The 14,869-nt window shown below is 43.9% G+C and overlaps 1 protein-coding gene across 1 annotated transcript in view; it reads right to left on the reverse strand.

The window, feature by feature from the left end:
* The window catches only part of ADGRB1 (adhesion G protein-coupled receptor B1), a gene marked incomplete at both ends in the record, with an annotated part of 200,316 nt that overhangs the window by 119,027 nt on the left and 66,420 nt on the right, over positions 1-14,869 (reverse strand). The window contains 7 exons of the mRNA XM_079533020.1: positions 1,617-1,692; positions 4,388-4,531; positions 5,307-5,415; positions 9,836-9,904; positions 10,887-11,081; positions 11,960-12,066; positions 13,707-13,808. Of these exons, the coding sequence (XP_079389146.1) occupies positions 1,617-1,692; positions 4,388-4,531; positions 5,307-5,415; positions 9,836-9,904; positions 10,887-11,081; positions 11,960-12,066; positions 13,707-13,808 (802 nt within the window). The remainder of the gene's footprint in view (positions 1-1,616; positions 1,693-4,387; positions 4,532-5,306; positions 5,416-9,835; positions 9,905-10,886; positions 11,082-11,959; positions 12,067-13,706; positions 13,809-14,869) is intronic.

The raw sequence follows: 14,869 nt of genomic DNA on the forward strand, positions 1-14,869 counted from the left end.
CAGAACTCTGCATTATTTAAAGAGGGACTGTCCTTTAATTAAGGAACATCTTAAATCAGATCTCCCGTGGGAACGTTGTTCAGAGGCTGCGGCTGCTGCAGCTGCTGGTTATCGGAGCTCATTCACTGCTTGGCCAGAAAATGCTGAAATACCACTGGATCATTTGAGCCAATGATGTTTATTGCCCTTCTGATCTAATTCCCAGTGCTGTAATGGAAGATATTACAGAATACAGTTAGCTTGCTAATTCCTCTCTGCACTCACTTGGAGCTCTTTTGCCAGAGCTGAATCTGTAGGTATTTAAATGATTATCGGTGAGGAGAGATGCCCTGGTGTTTATGGTAAATGGGCTCACACTAATCAGTGCAGAACAGATTTAGAAGGTGCCTTAGGATTCTTAATTTACGGCCTCAGTACGAGCCTCAAAAAAAACCAAACCAAAACAAAAAAGGAATACAAATAAGGAACAAATTAAAAAAAAATAAATTAAAAAGAGCAAGATAGTGAGAGAGAAAGGGAGAGAAGAAAAGGGAAGGCTGAACACAAAAGCTTCAGTGCCCAAGGCAGTTTGCAGCAGCCAGAATGTGGTAGACATGTGCAGCCAAGCATGTCACTCGACTCCTCTCCTCTCCCTGAGTCTGGCTCTCCCTGAGCCGTGATGCTCTCAAAAGGTTCATCATGGTTGGTGGCTCCTTGGTAGCTTGGGAGAATTGGGGCAGCTGGGCATCCTTCCCCTTATCATTTAAACCCCTTCAGATCCCTTATAATGAGGAATGGAGCAGGAGGACTCATTGCTGGAGGAAGAACAGAAGAGGTGAGCAGGGATTCAGCAGCACCAGCACAGTGGTTCAGCTTGAAGCAGGGTTGTACAGGTGAGAGAAATGTTTCCTCCCCCTCTAAAAAGCAATGTCTGATACACATTAGTATGATCCTACCTGATTAGAGGTTGGTGGGGGAACAAAATGCATTGCATCACCAAGTCAAAGCCTGCTACATTGCACCTTTGGAAACTCAGGGCTCTGAAGCCAGGAAGATCATCAGGAAACCTTGGTGATATCCCTAACTGCCTGCTCTCCCTAGGCAGCCCCCTCCTCATAAAACCACAGGATATCAGAATGGTGGAGATTGGAAGGGACCTCTGCAGGTGATCCAGTCCAATCCCCTTCCTCAAGCAGGTCCACCTTAGCAGGATGCCCAGGACCATGACCAGGTGGCTTTTGAAGGTCTCCAAGGAGGAAACTACATAACACCTCTGGGCAACATGTGTCAGCGTTCCATCACCTACACAGCTGGTAAGTGCTTCCTTATGTTCTGATGTAAACCCCTGTGTTGTTTGTGCCCATTGCCTTTTGTACCAACACTGCGTACCACTGAAGAGAGCCTGTCTCTGTCTTCATTGCATCCCCCTAGAGGTATTTATGGACATGGATGAGATCCCTCTGCACCTCCTCTTCTCCAGGCTGAGCAGTCCCTGCACTTTCAGCCTTTCCTCATGGGAGTGGTGCTTCGGGCCATTTGTCATCTTGGTGAACCTTAGTCACCCCCCTCCATTATGTCCAGTTCTCTCGTACTGGGGGGGGGCAGAACTAGATCAAGTACTTCAAGTGTGACCTTACCTCTGGAGCGAGAGAATGTTGCCCACATTCCGGTACAGCACAGTCCCTACCACGAAGACAGAAGAGTCGTCCGTCTCTGCAGGACACCAGAGGGAAGGGAAAAAGACAACAGCACTGAGATAATCCAAAAGTTCATCTGTCCCCAGCTAAATTCTCTCCACCCCAAAATCCACCAGTGTAACACACAGAGAAGGGGCAGGACTGGAAGAGGCTGGATTCAGTTCTTTTTCCTCTTTCATTTGTTATGTTTCCAAGGTGACATCCAAGGGCAGGATTGTATCTCTTATTGGGGCCTCTGTTGGGGTGCATCCATTGCCAGCATCACTACAGTGGGATGCAGTGCCTGATGTCACCACATTGGGTCTCCATCAGACCTGTGAGAGGTCTGAACATTTTTAGGATGACTCTGGTGCCTGCCCCCATGCAAGACTCATTCTGGATGAGCGCTCTCCCATTCAGAAATCCCACTAATCCCTCTGACAGCACCACAGCAGGCAAAACTGCAGGCTGAGAAGGTCTCTTACAGCCACCCAGAGGCATTTGGACACATCCACTGCTATCAAGCCATCAGAGAGAAGTGCTGTGCTTGGGCTGACAAGGGCAGGCAAGGAGGGGAGATGTCCCACTGTGCCCGACCTGACCCCATAACTCCTGTGCTGCCTCAGGAGGACAGCAGATGAGCCTGAATCATCTGTGTGACCTCTGAACACATCACTTGACCTCCTCCTCTGCCTCGCTCAGCCCAGCTGCAAATTCGCTAGAATATCCCTGGAAAAAGCACAGGCAGTAGAGGCATCCCTGAGGTTGAATTGTCAGAGTGGAGAAGAAATAAGTCACTTGGAGATGAGGAAGTTTGGGGATGTATCATGCTGTGGGGCTTATCTGATGTCTCCTACCAAAGCTGATGTTTGAATGCACTCATTTCCCCAGAAGGGAAGATATAGCTCTGGATGTCTGTCAAATTGGGCTCAGATGAGATAGCAGGTGAAAATCAGGACAGACTGACAGACAGGCTTGCAGAGCAATTGTCCAAGATTTGTTTTCCTAGGAAAGTCCACACAGACTTTTGGCCTTTGTCATGAATCCCTCTGCAACCAAGGATCCTTCTTCCTTTCAATAGGGTTTTCTTCCTTTTTGCTAAGAGAATGCAGTAGAACATTTACAGAAGCAATGTGTGTTCCTATGAGAGTGTGAGCAAATAAAATGCTAAGTCCCACAGGCTGGGTTACCTCAACACCCTCCAGAAAAGGCAGAGGATCCTGATCAAAATAGGGCTGGAGGATTGCCTCTTTTGTTTTGAACAAGGGAAGGGCAAATACAGCCTTGGTGGAACGGAACATCTCAGAAATGTGAAAACTGAGAGGAATTTGGTTTTTCAGGGTAAGCATCACATTTCGTTTGCACAGTGACTGCTGCTTAGGAGCCTTACAGCATTTCTTTGCAATGATATCTGGGAAACAGCTCAATAGGGGAATAAGTGATACTTCCAAGGGTAGGTGTAATCACCAGAGCAGAATCAACTCTGCTATGTCTGGACCCAGAAGTTTGTTCAATGAATGATTAACAGTATACAAAGGTGAAAGTTCCACACCCTCCTCTAATAAGCTGAAATAACCCTCTAAACATGTTCCAAGTTCTTCTAGGAAGATAATGCTGTGTTTAAGGCACTATAAAACAGAAGGAGTTTTGTTGGCTTTGGTCCTTGCTCTGCCAGAAACTCACTCTTTATCCTTGAAAGTGTCACTTACTCTTCTCAGCCTCAGGTAGAAATGACAGCAATGTTATTTCCATCTTGAGTAAGGAAACCTATGACACGAGGTCTTGGTATGACAAAGCCCGAAGGACTTCTGACAGACATAGCTCATTGTCTCTCGTCTTCGTACCAAGGAAGTACAGCACATCCTGGTGCAATAGTCAGCAGCTTGCTCTCTCAAAACCACAAATGCTATGTGCAAGGCTGTCAACAAGGGAAGCCCACCATTTCCCTGCAATCAGCCTAATTTAGAATCCTGTTTTTGAAAATCCATTGATCAATTTTGCCAAATGCTAAGGCTCACTGCCAACACAGGAATACTTGTTTGCATTGGCTGCTGGCGCTGGCATCCAGGTAAAGGCTTTGCTAGCAGAGTCAGATCCATCAGTTGCTCAGCCTGATGTGCTAAGCCTCAGCTGTTCACCTTTGGATGGCTCTTCCAGGACTGGATCCAGTCTCGGAGGACATAACAACATTGTTTGCCTGCATGGCTGTCACCCTGCCACAGCTACATTTCTTATGCTGGTTAACTATACTTATAAGGCACCAACACAGACCACTACGGGTGTCTACCCCTATTAATAACCCAGAATATTCATAGGGCACATTTCAATTCCCAACCTTCCTTGCAGAGAGAGAATTGGACACTAAGCTCAGTGCCTACATGCACCAAGAATAGAGCAACTCAGAAAACACAGAGATGTTTTCACATTATTGCAGGTTCAAAAGCCTTAGAAGAAGCCTTAGAAGCAATCATCAAGATAGTGTTGCCCTGAGTTACTGTGCTGACTCTTTCTGTTTTTTAAACATGATGATGATCTTGCCCAAGGAGTTCAGATTTGACCCTTGGTCTGACCACATCTAAAAGCCTTCTTTGCACTCATCTCACTATGGTGAACTTCTGTGAGCCAATCCAGCTCAGCTGGAAGGAGAATTTGAAGACAGCCAAATGGAAGGAACCTCTGTTAGAAAGTGAATATGATATTTTCTTCTAGGGAGTTCTGACTGTGCTGCTTACCTGTCAGCCCCGAAGACAGGATGCTCTTGGAGACAGTGACCTTGTCTTCTGAATTCTTGGCCCAGTCCACCATGCCCCTCCAGCCTTTCATGGGGAAGGTGATGTCAGTTGCTGCGTTAGCTGGCAGCTTGTGAATGCCAAGGACTAGAGAGAAATAGCAAATAAAATCAGTGAGCAAGACTGGCCTCAATAAATTCACACAAATTGAAAAACCCGCTAGAGTCAATAGCGGAAAATCAGACAGCAAAGCCTGCCTGCCTGCACTAAACCTGGAAGAGATGAGATACTTCTACTCCAGGAGTGGCCAGAATCAGATGCTTAGGGAATTATAAGAAAGAGCAAAGCAAGACTTCTCTTGTCTTGTCCTTCCAGTTTCTAGCAGTCAGCAGGACTTTCTCAGCTTGTGGTTACATCCAGACAATGAACTTTAATAGCCACCGATGGAACTCTCCTTTGTGCAGTTTCCTAATCCCATCATGAGCCAATCTGTACTTTTTGGCTTCTGCAGCATCCTCTGGCAACAAGTTCCATGCTGTGATTGTGCATACAGCATAAATCAAATACTGCCTGCTGTTTGATTGCTGTCTGATCACTTCATTGGCTGCTGTGCAGCTCTTGTGCTAAAAAACAAAAGGAACTAGCTTAATTCTTCCCAGTTTGTCATCTGTTCTCCGTTCATGGTTCTATAGACATCTCACAAACTATTTTGTGCCCATCTTTTCATCAGGCTCAAGTCCTAGATTATTTGGAGAAAAGCTACTCCATGGTTATGATCATCCACGTCTTTCCCCAGACCTTATAATGTTCCACCACCTGCTGCCTTCCCTCTTTCCCTCCCCACATCCAAGATTCTGCATACTGCACTGCAATTACAGGTTCCTGGGGTCTCTACCCAACATGGGAGTGCAAGTCAGCTCACCCAGATTGTCCGTCACTTGGTAGGAATCCCGGAAATCCTTCATGCGAAAGCCGATGACATCAATGAAATCCTCTACAAGCCTGAACAACTCCTTGGCATTTGGCCCTATCTGCAGAGAGAAGGACAATACTTAGTAGCACAGCTAATAAAAAATGCAGCTAAGGGAGCCTAGAAAAACAAAGGGGTAAGAAATAGTAATTCATAAAATTGAGGCTGGAGGGCAGTGTCTCAAAGCAAAGCAAAGAAAAATATCTGGGAATCTCTGGAACAGAAAATAATCTACCTCCTTTCCTTCAGGACTCTTTCTACTATTAAACACTTGATCCAAGCAGATAAGTTATTGCTAATGCTTGCTATGGCCCACCCCTTGCAGTTAATGCAAGAAGAGCAACATAGCAGGACAGACTCTTAGCAGCCATGATTAAATGTAACTACGTGGTCTTTCCAAGTCCTTTGGCTGGAGTACCTGGCCCAGCCTAGCAATACACAAGCCATTGCCAATGCAATTGCCCATCCAGAGGCATCATGACAGAAAGTGAAGAAGAGGTCCACGTTGAAACTCTGCCCTATGTCAAATTTTGAGAGCTTTTTCCAAGCCTTAGGTTTCCCTGTCCCTCAAGTACTGCAACACTTGGCCTGAGAAACTAACAATTTCTTCTGACTGTGTATATATATCTATATTTCCTACCAAGAGTGAGTCCACAAGACTTTGCCTCTATTAGAATGGTTGATTTTGCTAACAACCCCGTGAAAGCAAACACACCAAACCAAAAACTCCAGCCTACTTTAAGGATAAGGGTAGGTTTCTAGCAGGCTGGTTTCAGGTTTGGTTCCAGGAGGGATGTGTGGGAGAATGTTTCTCACATGTAGACAGCAAAGAAGAAGCACAACTGGATCTTAGGGGATAAGCAGGAAACAAAATTGAAGGAAGGGCTCACTGCTTCTCCTTCCTCTTGGAGCATCTCAGGGAACTTTGGATGTCTATTTGATGAGACACTAGAAAAGAGGCATGCAGCAAGCTGGTGAGTGCAGAGATCTATTCTGTCCTCCATTCTTATTCTCTGTTGAATTTCCAAGGGTTGTTCTTTGGTCTGAGTCTTCCTCTGAATCAAAGATCAGCATGCCATGGTGCATTTCAAAGAAATCCAGACTTAAATTCTCATGGAGGGAGGGAAGAGCATTCTCAAAGGCAGGAATCCAGCCCCTAAACATTATTCTTGAGATGAATCATGCTGTGTTCAGTGACACATGGCTTGACCACCCTAGAAGAAAAACCTTTTAAACTACTTAACAACCTTTAAATTACTTTAAAAACTTCTAAACTACTTAAAATACAGTTAGACTAGATGATCTTTGAGCTTTTTTCTACCAGAAAGACTCTGTGATTCTACTTCAGCTAAGTCCAGTACCTGAAGCACTTGAAGCCTTGAATTCTCATCTGCCTATGAACAGATGAGCAAGAATAGTGTTGTAGGAGTTGTTTGTATATTTAATACGGTCATTTGTAACTCTATCTGGTACTTGATCACAGCTTGCTGAACCAGATCCCTGACACAGGCATCTCACCCAGTTGTCAACCCGAGTCAGAAACTACCTAAAGAGGAGACCAAATCCCAGCAATGCAAAGGGCTAATTTTGGAGGAAAAAATTGGTCCAGCAAACACACACTTAGCAATGAACTCCAGGATCTAATGTCAAATCCCAGGCACCAGATCACATAATTCTACGCAGAAAGCATCATCATCCCTTCTTATGCTTTCCCATTCTGATTGCAGGATCTCACTCTCCAAATAACCAAATTGATTTTTGCCCAGTGTTGGATTTTCTCTCTTTTTTTCTTTCTTTCCCTGATAGCTCCCATATGATAAAGATATTGGCAATAATTCTTATTTGCCTGTATTTTACTGGGCATGCAAAAGGCTGTCAAACAACAACTGGTTTTGCAGTGACTGATTTCATAAAAGGTAACCCACATGAAATGAACTGTGCTTACTACCTGTCTTTTACTCAAGCACAATTGCCTGCAGCGGTTTAGCAAACATGATGAGAGGTCAAAGAAAAGCAGTCCAATGCCTTACATCTCTTCATTTCCTTTTCCATCACTATCACTTTTTTTTTTTTTTTTTCCCTGGGGTTGTTGATCTTTGAGGACAAGCAGGACAGGAGGAGACCAGGATGGCAGCAGAAGGAAGGCTGTATGGCCAAGGAGGAAAGGGGTGGCCATGCATGACACTCTGTCTGTCTATCCAAAAGAATATTGGTGAGACTAAAATTGTATCAAGATCAGATCAAAAAGTCCTGCCAGTACAGCAGGTGTGCACAGAAGGAGAAAAAACCAAGGAGACTATTTTTAACAGTGTATTTTTATATTCTATTACAGATTGAAAACACAATGTCACATTAACCCCAAGCTACACTGGCCATTGTCTTTCAGGTTTCTATAATAAAACAGCTAATGTAACCTCACCAAAAGCATGATAGCCCTTCTCTATCTGAATGCCTTTCTGGTTTATTTTCTTTTATATCTTTTCCCCCCCATCTTACACATGGGGGGGGGGGGGGGGGGCAAGATGGAATATGAGACCATAATGATGTTGGGTTTATTTCTAATTTCTCGTTTTAAAGGAAATGATTGACCTTGTGAAATACGAGGCATTGGTTTGCTCCCTAAGCTTTGAATGAGAAGGACAGAGACTGCTGAAATCTTTGCCATCCAGTGCCTGAAGATTTCTGAGGCCATTTTCTGTCTTAAAGTCATGGTGTTGTGCTGTCATCACTAATTCCACTAAAATAAATGCCAGGCAAATATTTTCTTCATGGCAATTTAGAGCATCATAGTTCCACTCCTTGCACAGGTTGATGTAATGGTGAGGGCAGGCTGGGCTGTATCTATAGGTACAAAGAACAGATTGCACAGGGAAAGCTGATGGGAACAAATTGCCAGAGAGTGAAACCTGCAGCTGTTTTTATGGAGATCAGCAGGATTTCCCTGTTGTCATGACAACTCGGTAGACTCCTCTGCACTGTTCTCAAATATGTACACACACCTGTGGTCTTGAAATTGGTCCCTTATCTTGCCTGGAGTTAGACTATGCCATCCCCTTCCAAAGGCAATGAGAAAAAAACAGATCTCAGGGAGAAAGGAGGGAAGGATACATCCACAAGGCTGCTCAGCTCTTGGTCGAGGTCCTGTTGCTTGAAGAAACCATAGAGCACCTGAGTACTCCTGTTTCAAGTTCTGAACTACCAACGAGTGTGCACATTTAGTGAAGACTCCTTCCCAGAGGACTTCCCTGGTTGGACTGAAGGTTGGCTTTTTTTTTGTGCATGTTAAACAATTTTTTCTTGTTTATTTAGTATTTTCAATTTGTTTAGCACTGTCTCTCTGATGACTTTCACAGCAACAAGAGATGGTTAAAAAGGGGCTGCCATGTTCTGATCCACACCAATGGGTACTTTCCATAAGACTGATCACTCGTAAAGGCTCTCATGTTCCTTGTCCAGGTTATTTTTTATGCTGTGACAAAAAAAGAGCTGGTATTTTTGTTCCAAGGAATAATACTGAGAAAAGGACATGGAAGGAATGAGCATTACTACTGTCCAATTCACCAGAGCTGCTGCTTGTCTGAGGCAGAACCATTTCACTCTTTCCCAATTCACTCTTTTCACTGCACTGAGATGAAGATGTGGAGCAGCTCAAGGGCTCACCAAGGGAATGGGAAAGGAGTAGGTCTTACTGAATTAAAGTGCAACTATGACAGAAGATACAAAGGACAAATATGACATGGATAGATGAACAAACCAGTATGCAAGGGCTTAGTTAGAGAATTATTATGCAGAATCTCAGTATTTGAGAGGACAGAAAGTAAAATATAACTGAATTTTTGCTCATCTCATGCTGAACATAACCAGAAGCTCAGGCGAGCAGAGCACAACTCTAAGCAAGGAAATCCTGCTTGTCCTGCACCTTTGTAGCCAAGAACTCAAACCCATGTAATCCCATTGCTTTATCTTGGCATGAGGAGAATTATAGCAAGCCAGGAGGGTTATCAACTCCAAATCCAGTCTGATCTCCGAGAGCTATCCAAAATTTGGTATCCACCACCAGCTTTTTTGCTCTTACTCATGCAGAGATTCTGACTTAGGGCTGAGATCCTGTGGGTTACAGAGCTACTCAGCCTGGCACTGAGATCTGAGATCACCCAAACAACCAGTTGCACATATCAGCTGATTTATAATAACTCCTGCAGAGGTGCTCAACTCTGAAGCTGATCAGAGCTGACCATATCTAAGTAGTTTCTCTCTTTCATTATAAAAAATTATCCAAGGAAAGCAGCAGTGATGGGTGGAGATATTTCCTGGTCTGTGGCAACACGAAACAGATTCATGTTGCACAGAATGCAACCAATGTCTTGACCAATGTGTTGGTCAAGAAGAGCCATGTAGACCATTGTAAACACCCCCTTGTCATGGCTTAAGCCTATGAAGAAGGCTTGATTTATTACACAGAAGGTGCTGAAGGTTCCTACCAGCTGAGCTTCCTCCCACTTGTCCCGGTTTTCCTCCGATAAAATGTTGCTGATGATCTGGACAAAGTTCTGGAGAAAGGAGACAAAAGAGGAAAAAGGGAAGAGTTAGCAAAACATGGCCTTCTCTAGGAAGGGCATGGTGGTACACAAGGAACACATAAGAATTATCCAGGAGACCTTTCAAGGTACTGTTCCCAAAGTTTCCCACTGCATTTGGCTGGCTTCTGCCTCCAGAGATGTTAACAGTAGTAAAACTTTTTTCCCAAGTTTTTTCTCTCTCATTCCTGCTAAGGAACAGGACTGGGAATATGTCTTATTTTCAGTGTTGAAGATTTTAAAGAACAGATTAGACAGATATCTGTCACAACGTGGGTAAATACCGTTGATCTTGCCTTGCAGAAATCAATCCCTACCCTATTTCCTACTATTTCCATTGCTTTCCAGCATAGGGAAACTTACTATCATTTTTTTTTTTCAGTGACTTTGAAAGAGAAGCAGAGATGGATCAAGTGGGTGCTAAGCCTTGTAGTACTTTGACCATGAAACACACAATGAGAAGGAAGAAGACAAGATATTTCAAGACCATTGATCTTTTTCTCAAGTTTTGTCACCATTTGCAGATGCTGCTGGATCAGTTTAATGTTTCAAGTTGTGTGGTGCTGATCAATCCCAAGTGCATATTTTGTACCACTCCATATGCAACTGCTGAAAGTAAAATCCTAGGGTGAGAAGCCATCAAGACATTCTCCCACATCAACATCCAGCTACCCAATATCACAGGGTCATCTTACATCAAGTCATTAGGCTGTAGTTCTTTCCAGTATACCAATTAACTTCCAGTGTAAGTGCTATCAGGTTGTAATAGTTCAGAGTGACTTTGAATTTCAAGATCTTCTTTTATAGGCCAGGGAGAAACAATCTCAAAGGGGGGGGTTGTTAGCAAGCAAAGACACTTCACTTGGGCAGAATATAATCCCATTGTTCATCAGTATCGAAACAGCTCAAAAAGAGGTAATCAAACCCTGAGCCTTATGCAAGCGGCTCAGCTCACCTGCACATCTCCAGAAGTTGGGCTGTGATAAGCCCTACGGAAGATCTCTGTCATGTTCCTGAGTACATCAATGGTGGACAGCAAGTCTCCGCTGTAGCTGGTCCCATCCTGGGAGATTTCCACAAGGTTCTGGAGCACTTCTGACAGCCCATCTCCCATCAATCCACGCTGAGCTTTGGAAAGATGCTCCCTGGTCTGAGGAACAGAAACACGACAAACACTTCAGTGACAGTGAGAGTCAAGTTAATGAGCTCGGCGAAGGAATTGCTGGGGGAAGGTTTATGACCTTCCTTGTAATTCAGAACACAGATTAGACGAATCTGACAATCTTTGCTGACCTGACAGCCTGTGATATTTTTAAAATGATAGAAGAGCAAAAGTCAATTTTTTCTGCATGCCCACAAAGAAAAGGTTGTGTGTAGGTTCAGAAAAGATTATTCTACTACAGAAATGCTATTCTGCTGCTGACCCAAGGCCAGCTAGCAGAAGATTTTTGCCCTAGAACCTTGTTTTTTTAGTAAACTTGAACTATTTTAGCTCAGACTGTAGCTCATCCTGAAAAGGACAGTTTTCATACAGGCAATAGCATTGTAAGGCAAGCCATAGGAGACTAGCAGCAAAAGGAGAATTCATCACAGTAGTAATTTTAAGTCTAATGAAAATTAAGTGTCTTATTTAGAAGTTACAATCACAGTAATTCTCACGGATAATGTGATACCAATGGATATCACAATGGATATTAATGTCTCTGTCCATTGCAGGTGAGTTGGATTAGGGGACCTTTAAGGGTCCCTTCCAACTCAAATGAATCTGTGATTCTATTACGTGGTGGAGGACGTGGTAAGACTTGGATTCTAACAAGCTAGGTATTAAAAGCCTCAGAGAGAAAACATTATGGTCCATGGATTGCCCGAGCAATCACAAGACAAAAGCAACTAGACAAAAGCAGAACAGAGCTGTCATCTTCCTTTCACATGGAAATCCTGCTTTCCTTCTTCTTTGTAACTGTGATAGTGTAACAAGCCTCTGAGGAGACCCCAGATGTGTTTAAACCTGCCATCAGTCTGCCTTACCATCATCTGTATGTTCCTGTAATCAATAGAAACACACTTGACGTATGTTGGAGGCTCCCAGTAAGCTATCCCTTCTTCATCTAAAGTGCATCTTCGAAGGATTAGCCCTAGAAGAGGAAAGAAAAGAAATTGGAGTGGGGACATTTGAAAAGCCAGGCACTCTCATGGAGATCACAATGGACAGGTTGACGCATCCATGCAGGCACAACTACAGACACAAAAGCAGCAGGGGCATCTGGAAAGTGATTCAGAGGTCATTTTTATTTCCTCCTCCTGCATTTTCTTACTAAGAGACAGGACAACAAAAGGAGATGCAAATGAAAAAGTGTAACTGGGACATGGTGTGTCTGTCATATGGTCTCAGTCATATCGCCTGACTTTTGCGTAGTCTTGTGTGGAGCCAGAAGTTGGACTCAGTAATCCTTACGGGTCCTTTCCAACATGGTATATTCTACGATTTTGTAAATCTAAGGCAAAAGAAAGTTTAATCAGTCCTGCAGGGCAGGCTTCTTCCCGGTTCAAGAAGTCCCACGAGCCTCCCCAGGTGGCAAAGTCTGGTATTTGCAACTGAAGCACTGACTGCTGCTGCCTACACAGTCTCAACAAAAATAAATATCCAACAGCACCATCTTTGCATCTGATGAAAAAACTGAAAAGCTGCCTGCAGTTCTCCCCCAGGCTTTTCTTTAGCTTCAGTGTACAGTGAGTTTTGCAGTGGTAATCACATGCCATTTCAATGCAGAGGAACACACACATCAGCGAAGAGAAAGGGGATAGGAATAGCCCAGGCAATTGCACTGCCATTTGGAAAGTCTCCGAGGAGCAGGCTTTGCTGGGTGCACAATTCCATTGCTACTGCTAAATGATTCAGTGACCTATGGTACAGCCCTTCTTCTAGGCTAGCATTAGGAATTACACTGACTGTTCCAGGATGCATGAGTCAACGAGAGCTTCAGGGTTTTCTGTGTCCAATGAACTTACTCATAAAGATTAAAAACTTTATGATCGCTACAGACACTCCTGCCCTATTTTATTTCCCTGCCTGAGAGTCAGAAACATGCAGCTGGGAACAATCTCCATCAGCAGAACATCTGAGCCTTCTCCCCTGTGTTATTTTCCACTTCTTGGAATATGTGGCCACAACATATAACAACTGAATGCCCAGGTACTATTGTTTCATACCACCACGACTGGACTCTCAACTTGAGTATCTGAAGATTAAGTTCAGAGAGTTTCTACGATTTCTAAAAAAGAGAGGTAAGTATCACTGGGCAACCTGATCTAGTGGATGGCAACCTGCCCATGGCAAGGGATTTGGAAACAGATGATCTCTAAGGTTCCATCCAACATAGCCATTCTGTGATAATCAAAACATGACTGGGCAATCAAATTCAGATTTACTACTTTGTTTTATGGTCAGCAGAGGGAAATATAACACCCAAGTCTAGTCTAGTAGAGCCCACCCTGCTTTTGCAGAATAGGATGGAATTACCACAGGAGACCTTAATAATGAAGCTGCTTAGCAGTAGGCAACAGCTGGAGGAGAGACCATCTCAAGTTGTCCTGTATGGACCAGAGGTTGTTGGTAAATACTTAGAAATCCACAGACAGTGTACATAGCCTTGAGTAAAGGGCAGAAAGCCCATTTGCTCATCCTCTCTTCTCACAACCAGATTGCCCTTGTCTAGAAGTCAAAGGATTAAAAGTGATCTGAGGGTCTCCAGCCAAGATATGCAGTCATCCTTACCAGTGGCATTGCGAGGACACCGAACAGCTGCAGCATCCCCAGCAGGCGTCTCTTTCCAAACCACAGAGGCAAGACTTTCCTCGTCACAGATCTCATGGGGCTCTGCAAGGAAGGAAAAGCTTCATTGGTAAAGCCTCTTTTCAGGAGGGATGCGTAAAACAGCATGGAAAGGAGAAAAAGGGGAGTATGGTCTGGAAACATGATGATGCTTGGAAGATAGCTGTCACTGTTACACCTTGCTAAAGAGTTTTTTTCAAGTGAGAACATCCAGTTTTTGGTGGTGAGTTTCAGGGCTCCACACTCAATTCTTTCCATCCTTCAGGATCACCATTTTGGTGTTGGATGTGATTAAAATGAGGCTCTGCATAAAAAGGGGTAAGAATGAAGGAAGGAACAAAACGAGGGTGAAAAAAAGCCAGTTGGGAATATCCCCTGGGTGGCCTTCATCTAGGTCCTCTGTCTGCTGCCATCTTACGTGAGGACATGAAAAAAACTGAGCACCAATTTGCATCACCAACTCATTTCCAAATGGTGCTGCAGAATCCAGGACTGCAAAAATGTGCAAAGGATGTTTAGAAGTTACAGAAAAGGCTCTTTGGAAGATAAAGTTTTCAGATGCTTCTGCTGAAGGATACAGATATTGGCCCTGGAGTCTTTGGGGCCTGAGAAAAATACCATCACAGAAGGAAGGGTTTGTGCTGAGAAACTCATTACTTGCAGCACATAAAATGAAAGGAGCCATGAGTAGGGTGCTAAAGCTATTTATCACTCCTAAGGGTGTGGAAGGGGAAAATTATATTTAATGGTTTTCAATTATAGATTTATTTATTGTGCATTTCAAACTAACAATAAAGAGAAAGCTGAGAGCATGCCTGCAGCTGGCCAGGAGTGGCAGCTGCAAAGCCAAAGCCAACCAGCCATGAAGCTGGGCAGCTGCCTGCAGAGCTTCCTTCCTATGTAGGAAAATACTGCCCATGCCAAGGTCCAGTAGCGCCAGTGGGAGTGTGCAATGTTGTAGGGAAAATTTACATCTAGTACAACAAAAAACACACGTGTCCTGAGTTTTCATGCTGTTCAGAAAGGATCTGTATGTGATAAATCCTGAAGGCGTCCTTCTAGAAGGGACTGTCCCATGAATGTGATGACATAGACCATCTTAGGGT

Source organism: Tetrao urogallus (assembly GCF_951394365.1).
Source record: "Tetrao urogallus genome assembly, chromosome: 3".
Taxonomy (NCBI): domain Eukaryota; kingdom Metazoa; phylum Chordata; class Aves; order Galliformes; family Phasianidae; genus Tetrao; species Tetrao urogallus.